The 9,868-nt window shown below is 37.6% G+C and overlaps 1 protein-coding gene across 1 annotated transcript; it reads right to left on the reverse strand.

The window, feature by feature from the left end:
- Positions 1-3,584: 3,584 nt before the first annotated feature.
- LOC106343771 lies at positions 3,585-6,253 on the reverse strand. Its single transcript, XM_013783070.1, has 10 exons — positions 5,870-6,253; positions 5,515-5,788; positions 5,340-5,430; positions 5,138-5,262; positions 4,974-5,055; positions 4,790-4,907; positions 4,556-4,713; positions 4,352-4,466; positions 4,079-4,264; positions 3,585-4,008 (listed from the first exon to the last, which is right to left on the reverse strand). Exons 1-10 carry the CDS (start codon positions 6,017-6,019, stop codon positions 3,769-3,771), a joined length of 1,539 nt encoding a protein of 512 aa, XP_013638524.1. The 5' UTR covers positions 6,020-6,253; the 3' UTR covers positions 3,585-3,768.
- Positions 6,254-9,868: the final 3,615 nt, after the last annotated feature.

Genomic DNA, 9,868 nt, shown 5'->3' on the forward strand with positions numbered 1-9,868 from the left:
TGAAAAACATTATTAAATATTGTATAATAGTTGTGTGAATCAAAATAAAAGGGTTAGAATTTAAACCCTGGTCCTATTAGGGCCAACCCTGTTTAAACCCTATTTAAAAAATGAAGGTTAGGGTTACAAATGAGTTTGCAGGGTTAGGGCTAACCCTGTTAGGTTGAGCCCATATTAACATCCCCAGCCATGGATCATGTGCCGCTCAACCAAATCGTAACCCTCTCTGTCTGTATCTTTGTTTGGAAACTCTGCTGATATGTATTGGTCTATCATTGCAGCTGTTGGTTCTCCTTTAACTCCTTGAAACCATAAAAGAATATGGGCATGTGGCAGGCCACGCTTCTGAAACTCTATCGTATACACTACTGCAAAGTTTAGATATTTATTGTAATAGATTAGTTAGGAATTTGAGTAAGTGCAGACCATGTTAGAATTTAAATCAGAGTAGAAGGTCCAAGAATATTAACCTGCTGCTGGTTTTGGAAAATAGACTCCTTTTTTAAAGTCGGCCATCATCTCATCTAGTTTGAGTTTGAAAACTCTGCATTCTAAGTCTGGTCTGCTATTAGATGAATCACCACCATAAGCTTCTAGGTGCTCTTTCAGTTCGACCCAGTTGGGGTTTGCTGTGAAAGTGATAAATAAGTTGGGATTTCCATACCAACGGCTGATTGCCATCGCGTCTTCATATTTCTCAGACATATAGCGAGGTCCTCCTGTAAACGATGAAGGCAAGATAACTTTCTTCCCCAACTGTGCAGCGTCAGTATCACCACTGTCAAATGCGTCGCACACATTTGTATATAACTCACCCCTCAGTTTTTTCTGGTTCAGCCTGATAAACCTCAATCTCTCTTGCTCCGTCGCAGTGTAGGCATCAACAATATACTGGTTAAGTAATCTCCCTGACTTAATGATTGTCATACCTTCTGTTGGCCGAGTCTGGAGTTGATAAGCGTAGAATTCTCGCATGGTCATACATTCCCTTTTTATTTTTGAGTTCTCAGTCACAAAATATGGGATCTTCTCGTCATAGCTGTATTCCCCATATGGAAACAACAATGGATATTGAAGACTCATGTACATAGGGTGCAAATCGCTGATTCTTTGCAATTTTGATGATCTGAACTCAACAACAATATCTTTTCCTGCAGAGTTTTCTGTGAGATCCCCTACTAAAAGACCGCCTATCTCATCAGCACTTGGTAGGTCATATTGTCTCCCTCGCTGGCGCTGGCTTACTAAAGTAACACTGAACTCAACACTTTCCCCAGATACAATTCGATTGCGGGCATGTCGGAAAGTTTTAGCTAAATGGTTATGCTCATCCATCATCTTGATTAATTCAGCAATCAAGTCATCATCAATATCTACTGGCGAGGCTCCCTGGCTGAAAGCTTTCTTCCTGTTCTCCAATTCATTCTCCGTGTCTACAATATATAACTGCAAATACCGAGGAAGTTTACCATCACCTGGGAGGAGAGAACCAATTTGGTGGCAGTTTTGGCCATGCAGCCTTAAGGTGAAGGGCCCAGGAGTGCCAGTAACAGTCCGATCAATCTGACCACCCATAGAAGTAAATGCTAACATACCATTTGCAACTCGGATGAGTGGCCGGAAACTGGGTTTATCTAGGATTTCTTTTAGGGGAGATGGTGGTGCTCGCCTAGGAGGTAGCTTCACTCGCCCTTGTTGACAGCAAATGCTGAACATTTTTGGTGAGTTTCGAGTTCCTTGTGTAACAGCCTCAGCATTCCACACAATAGCTTGACATGCTGAACATTTTACTAAATCCCACTTATTAACAGTTGGGCGCCTGTACCTCCCTGCATATACAATAACACCACATTACGATCCTTGTGACACAAACTGCTAATGTAAAGTTCTGTGGCTTCCAATTTTCTACCTCTAGGGTTTGCACTTGTGGAGGCAGTTGCTGTGTAAATACGGATACAATAGTGGTGATGATTAAATTCGTGTTATGTTAACGCTGATATAGACGTTTTAGTGGAGAAACTTACGTATAGTTGGTTTGGTTTTTTTCTTGACACCTCTGTTTTTCAATCTCAGAGCTCTAGCTTTTGTTGCGTTCACTGCATATTATTAGATAATGTGAATTATATAAGGCTAGTCATATGGTCAAGGTGACACGTACGTATTATGCTTATGCAATACCTTGTCTCTGACAACTTTCAGAAGAAGCAGTTTGATTTTGTATGTTTAGAATCGGTAAGCTAGTGCTGAGCCACAGTGGGTTTTGTTGAACTCCTTCTGGTAAACAGAGAATTTTAAAACTGTTATGAAGACTTTTAAAAGGCTGAACAGTGGGATTAGTTTGAATTTAGCTACCATGTTCTGAGACTATCTCTTTCATACGTGAATCCTGATGGCTAATGACTCGTGCTGCACAGTTAACCAAACAATGGTATGAGTTCAGATTACACATGTAAGACCTTTCAAAGGTTTTAAGGTATTAAGTGGACCATGCCTGGATGTGGTTGCTGTCCACGCTTAGCTGCGCGGATAAGCTGCCGTGCTTGTCGAGCATGCCTTCCATCCGATCCTGTGAATTGAAATTTATGCAACATGAATATCTAGAAGATGGAAAAGAGGTTATAACCTGAATATCTAGAAGATGCATCCTAAAATATTTATAACCTGTGTCTGCTTGTTCGGGGAATATGTTCCCTATTAAGAGTGGAAGATACCGAGGGTGTAGCCATGGTCGACGTTGTTCACACGCTACAAAGGCATAGATCTCCGTTAAAAAGCTTTTTAAAAAATTATACAAAATGGTTTTCAGTCTTTCTTGGGGAAAAACAGACCTGATCTCTTTGTTGGTTTATTGGCTGTTGAGCTGGACGCATGAGGTATAGGTGTGTTATCCTGTGATCCTCCATAGCTTGATTTGCCTTGAGCTTTAGTTGTCTTCTTCACCATTAGTCTAGTATTGGTTTAGTGATAGGAGAGACAGAGCAGGAGCTCAAAACTGTGAAATGTGAAGATAAAAGTACGGGTTTTTTCGAGTAACGTCGGAGTTATGCATAATTATTGCATTAAAAGGTGGCGCTCACTAACAGAAGAAGAGGAACGGGCTCCATAACGTATGTTACTGTTCAATAAACGTCCGCAGGCCTAATTCTTTTCGCACCATGAAGCTTGCTTTACTCCTTTGTCACATTAGCAAATATGTCCTAGCTAACACGAACGTACATAATTTTTTTTGTACGGAAGGTTTGTACGATTAAAACTGGTAGAAGCATAGTTTGATATGTATGGTTGATGAATGTTTTTCTAATAAATATTTGTATGTATGGTTGAGAAATGTTTTTCTGAAAAATATTTGTTACTTCAAAATGTAAGATGTTTAATATTATTGATAGATAGTGCTTGTGTAATGAATGGAATTATGATATTACTGGAATTGTGATACTAATGGAATCATTGATTTATAATGATTTAGGGAAAAAAACACTATAATTGCTTTTCAAAAATAGTCGTCTGTCACCTGATTCATGTTCTATATATAGTTTTAGCTCTATATCTTACAATTGCATGACTTTGGTTTACTCAATCAGAGGTAAAAGTAGAATATGTATATTGAGAAAACTTTCACTAATAGATAAAACAACAAACCACCACGCTGAGTTTAATTAAAAATAGATAAAGTTGCTGAAAACTGAAATTGCAAAACAAAACGGAAAAGACGACAAAAAAAAAAAAACATAAGATAATGCAGTGGTGATTTGTGTTCTCTAGATGGAACTACTCCAAACGTGCCTTCTTTTTTCCATTCTCATTTGGGTCGGCAATCTGCTTGCTTGAACCTAGAGGCCCTCCTGGAACAGCAGATGAAGAAGACTGATAGTTGGCATTGGGGTTCTCACCAGTAACTGCTGCAACACCACCAGCCTGCTCAATAACAGTAGTACTGGTATCAGGAGAGACCTCATGTGCTACTGGATTCTGGACAGGGATCACATCATCAGGACCATGGTCATCTCCCTGTACACAACGCATCTAAGTTATATATATATATATTACTTTTTATATAATCTTTGTTTCAGGGACTCACATCGCCTACAAAGGCTGGGAGAGGAGCATGCTGACGCTCAGTGAATATACGGGAGATGGTGAAAGTCTGGTGCTTGGAAGTGAAGTTGAACTCTCCTAACTTCAGCTGGAAAGTGAATGTCTTGCCGACAATGTCAGCGACAAACTGAGGCAGCTCATCTTCCACATGAGCATCGACACCAACACCCTGCAATAAAACACACCGTGCATTTAGAAAACCAAACACAAAAGGAGAATCTATTATTTTATAATATTAGATGAAAGATGAGCATACTAAAATTTGCACAGCTTCTGAAGCTTGGATATTGGTTAACTTAACCATCTCCATATCAAAGGCGACAAAAACAGCATCGTCGGTCTGGTCCGCCACTGATAACTCCACACGATACCTGAAAGTTTAGAAAACAAATTGTAATGGTGACATGAGTAGAGAACGTTAAACTTGATAAGACCGGAGAAACACACGTAAGAGCATTACCTAAGGGAAGCGACAGCGCTGGTGTTATCACAAAAGAGGCATGTAAAAGAGGAAATCTCTCTCAGTAGTTTCTTAGTACATTTAGCGCAACCAATATAACACCATCCTTTTTCTCTCTGGATATCGGTTACTCTAGCGGTACAGAGGAACTCGATTGTCTACAATCAGTAAAGAGCGTTAAAAACAGAGACTGACATCTGGGAGACTAACCCAATCTACTAATATTTTACTCACCTGAGGATCAGCTGTGAGGACATACTGGTTAAGCTCAGAAACAGTAATGGGTTCTATCTTCTGGGCATGAAGAAGCTTAGACGATGTGCCCGTCTGGTTTAAGCCATCTCCAAACAAACTACACAAAAACCATATGGGTTCATATTCACCATTAATCCAAGACAAACGTAAATGAGTTCCTTACTTGGCATACTGTGTACTTGCAGCATTTGTCTCAGTGTCAAAGTAGACATGTGTAGCAGAGGTCCCATTAAGGAACAACCGGCCTGTGTAAAAGAAAGTTGGTTTTTAAGATTATACGTTTGTTTGGGAACATAAGATATCAGTCGCAGTGGGGAAGGAACTCACCCCCAACTATCTTAGGGTTGATGCTGGTGACCAACACGACTTTTGGCTCTGCTCCGTAGCTTGTCATCTTCTCATGAAATGCGTAAGCTAAACCATCAAACAGGCTAACACATACAGACAAACCCCTACAAAAAAGAATTAAAATTGAACAATTAGAATTTACACCCACGTCAGTCACTTGAGTCTCAAATTTAGCAAGTACCTTTCCACACAGAGGGTAAGCATAACACGATGTGATCCGTGTAGTCCGTCACTGATGGTGCTTCGTATTGCAGTTAACTCACCAAGTATATCTTCGATGTTTAAAACATACAATTACGTCAAATATAAGCCAAGAACTGTTAAACAGTTAGATTTAGGATATGTAAACAGCAAACCTGGTAGTTGTCTGTTCGTATTTGCAAGTGCTAATAGCTGGTCGTAGCTCCGGAAGCGAAACATCTCAGTTGGTATGACCTTGTCAGAATCAGTAACTCGAGTGAACCTTGTGCCCTCGCCGAAGCGAACACAGACAGGGGCATCAGACAGACGAAAATTGTTGTTGCTACGTGTAACATCAAATCCACTAAGAGAGTAAATTGATCCCTCATTGAAATCTTGTCGGTACGTCTGGCTGCGGGACGCATTCACGGTTCCATGGATAAGCGTCGACTATAAACCAAAATATGAAAGAAAAAAAAATTAATAGCTGAATTAATATGCAAATATCGAAATCGGGTTAATCAAAGTCACCTGTTCATCCACGAAGAGCATGTCGACACTCATCAGCTCGCCTCCTTTCTTGGTGTTTCGAGCCTTCCAGAACCGGAGAAGACGGACCTCGGCGGTGTTTGAACAACGCCCCGCCCTTAAATCAGCAAGAAGGGTGTAGGAATTAGCCATTGCAAAATTAGAACGTCTGGATTTTGAGATTTTTTTAGCAGTTCGAGATCTTCACCGCAAAGATGAAACATATTTATAGTAGAAAGCTCCCAACGATTAGCCTTCATGATAAATATGGTGTTTAATTTACAGAGAGCGAGGAGAGTAGTGGGGCTGGGGTTAATGCTGTGATTAAAGAAATGAGAAACTGAAACGCTCGCCGTTACAGAACGGAAGAACAGAGAAGAATGGCAGCCGGGAGAAGAAGAAGAGAGGAAGAACATAACGACTTCTACGCGTAGAGAGAAACCCTAAAAAGATGGGCCAATTTTAGAGAAGCCCAAACACACACTTCCAAGCCCAAACAGAAGAGCTCTGCTTTTTTTAAAAACACGGGAGAGAGTGGGTTTTTTTTTTTTTAAAACACGGAACAGAAGAAAATGGGACGACACGTGTCACGTTTTCAGGTATGGAATGGTTAGCTGGAGGCCTGAGAAGTGACAATTCTCTACTTTATTGTAATAGAGATTCACCCTAAAAACTATAGTTTCAATTCACATGATCTGTTTAAAACTTCAATCAATGCATTGTAAACCAAACCATGTTTCACTATGACTGCATTGTAAATCTCTTCAACATCTTTGAGATTTTCTCACTTACTCTAAACATTCTTCTTTGTCAAAAACCCCTGAAATAAGTAAGAAGAGGCTAGGGGTAAGTGATAAATTTTTAGAGGTAAGTTAGTTTCATTTCTGAGGTTAATTGATATTACGTATATATGCACACCAATTAACCTAATGTGCACACTACCACAATTTAATGATATGTCGATGCAGCACTTTAGGATCGATTCCACAAAGACCAATGATTACTTTTTGGCTGCAACTGGATGTACATATTTTGGAATAGAATTGTATGGAATGAGTCATTCATGAAGATTCCATAAAAATGTTACCATTTGAGATGAATTAAAAATAAAATGCAAGGAATGGAATGGAATGGAATATGTGGAATGCAATGGAATGTAGTTGAAAAACATTCAGCAACAAAAAGTCTCGTGAATGTAAGGAATGAAAGGAATGAAAAATAAAATAAGAATTTTATATTAATTAGAGTTTTTATTTAATTTAAAATAAATCTATTTTCATTCCACTACATTCCTGCAAATAACTACCATTCATGTTAAGTAGATACTTATATTTCCATTCCATTTATTTTTATAACTGCTACTGTTCCATTTACTCTTATTCCATTTTTTTGAATTCATCTTATTCCTCGTATTCCTGTAACTTAAAACCAGTTGCAGCCTTTATCTTTATTGAATCAATACTTAGCAAAAACAATGATGGGATTTTGAGATTAATGTTTCGTGAGAAACAAGTAACAAGATTAATTAAAGAGAAGTTTACTAGAATGACTTAAATTAGTTTAGAAATTACTAGAATAACTCTTACAAGTTTAAAATTACCAACACTATTTTATGGTCGAAAATACCCTTGACTATAGTTATGATTAAAAAGTAATATTACAAAAGTGTCATTTAAAATTATTAATAAAATCGACAGCATATTTATTTAACAAAAAATAAATCTATCGGAATATAAATCTGTTAAATTACATTGTTGTAAAATTTTTATCTGCCATGTATTTGGTGGCAGACTTTCTGTTACGACATATGTTTTAAAGCTGGCAGATTTGTGTGGCCGATTTAAGATTGTCGATAGATTTATCTATTTTAGTCTGTCATATGTAGTAATCTATTTGCTGAATTCATCAGTTTTTTTCTTTTCGAAGTAGTCATAGTTTTGAGACAGATATGTTTATCGGTAGTAGACATAAATTTTTATGATAGATATGTTTACCTGATTTAAATTTGCAATCAACTTTTGTATTCATTTGGTGGCAGATTTTTGAAATTATCATATTTGGCGGCAGAGTTTTAAAATAAATTTTAAATACTAGAGTGGGACAAAATTAGAATTTTTGGCTAATTTCAAATAAATTCCGATTTAATCTAAATTGGACTCCAGTTTAGATTAATTGAATTCAGGTTTTATTAGTTTTGAATTTTGGTTTATATTTTTTTTGGTTTAAATTAGTTTAAACCAATTTTGAACCTTGGTTTAGGTTAAGAGTCATTATGGCCATGTTTGTCCAATTTAGGTTGTTTGTTCTTTGTCGTCTTCTTTCTCTTACCTTTCATTCAACAACAGGTGGTCTACTTTCATGGTGATTTACAGATGCATCTTTTAATTCATATTGAGTGGAGAATAATGGAAAACACATAATTCTCGTCTACTAGAAGTGGAAAGTTGAGAAAATTAAGTTGTTATATGAAGTAGATAATGAGTGATGTAGCATATTGGTTGCTGCGAATGAGGACACTTGATTTGAGGATTTTGTGAAAACCATACTCGAGGATTACAGGGTTGATTTTTCAGAAAACGATTTGGAACTGAGGTACCTTTTGCCGAAGCGGAATCTACACAAACAGAGCATCAATACACCACCTGTGAAAATAGGAAACAATAGGCAGTTTTATGCATTTTTGGGTATTTGCAAAGTTGAGAATGTTCGGCTATGTGTCTCATCGACTTTTGGGTTCCACGATTATTTCAATGCGAAAAGAAACTCAGTGTTCGATATGAAAATTTTGTATACCTTAACCTCAAAGAAGAACAAGTTGTGATTCTGACCACTGTTTTTCACGGATGGTATTTTTTGGTAAATTTAATGAGAGTCAGATGAGCTTGTTGGTTTCATTATGTTAAAAACTGGACCAGTATGAAAGTTGGAAAATCACTATGAAGATTTTGACAAGAAACACAAAAAGTCTCACTAAAGAATAATGAGAAATTGTAAAATAGAACTGATTACTTCTCCCAGATGGCAGGATACTTCTCAACAATGCTCTTGTCATATAAATACTCAACGAACTCATCAATCAGGTATGGCCATGCTCCTTCTTCACCACCAGGTCCACCGTCTGCATCAAAAACTACCGTCTCAATCCATATATCAACACTAAGCCATAGATGCAATCAATATGTAAGCACAATGACACAAGTGTATTTTGTTTCTTCTTTTCCTTTGCAAATTCTAGGAGATGTGTCCATGTCTCCATAGATATGCCCTTGCTATGGCGATTCTGGTTTTTAGAAACAAAATGGCATCAAAAGCAACAAAAATATAATAAGACCATACCATGATGATAAAATCAGAGTGTTTTGTTCACCTACACGAAATCACACAAGTGAATTTACCAATGGCCACTCTCTTTCTGCAAATATGAATCATACTTCAATAATCACACCTTCACCTGAGTTATGTGAAACGGCGACTCAAGGCTAGTATTCACATTGAACAAGAAAAGCAGAACCAACCAGATTTAGGGTTCATGTTTCGGAGTTTTTGACAGATTCAAAAACATCTTATTGAACAAGCAAAAGACATAGCGACTAATCCTTCCCGTCCTAGAGTAAGGTCTCTCGCCTAATAGTTACCTGCATCACAAATGAATCATGAGTAACTAGTTTACTCAGTGAGCCTAGTCCCGCACCCCAACATATATTAATAATATCTCAAGCAATCAACTTCATTTGTATGCAGTGGAAATATATTCCATATCTGGATATTTATATATAAGGAATATCCTTCCATCATTGTGAATCTAATACACACATATATATATATATATATATATATATATATATATATATATATATATATATACCAGACCCGAGAAACCACAAAGGCTAAACGAGTCTAGCGAGTTAGCATCACCATCATCGCCATCAGATATTCAAAAATTGAACATCTTACGCTGCATGCAGTTACACGGCCTCCAGGGTGCGACCCCATCATCGTGTC

This window comes from Brassica oleracea, chromosome C5 (genome assembly GCF_000695525.1).
Source record: "Brassica oleracea var. oleracea cultivar TO1000 chromosome C5, BOL, whole genome shotgun sequence".
In the NCBI taxonomy this organism is placed as follows: domain Eukaryota; kingdom Viridiplantae; phylum Streptophyta; class Magnoliopsida; order Brassicales; family Brassicaceae; genus Brassica; species Brassica oleracea.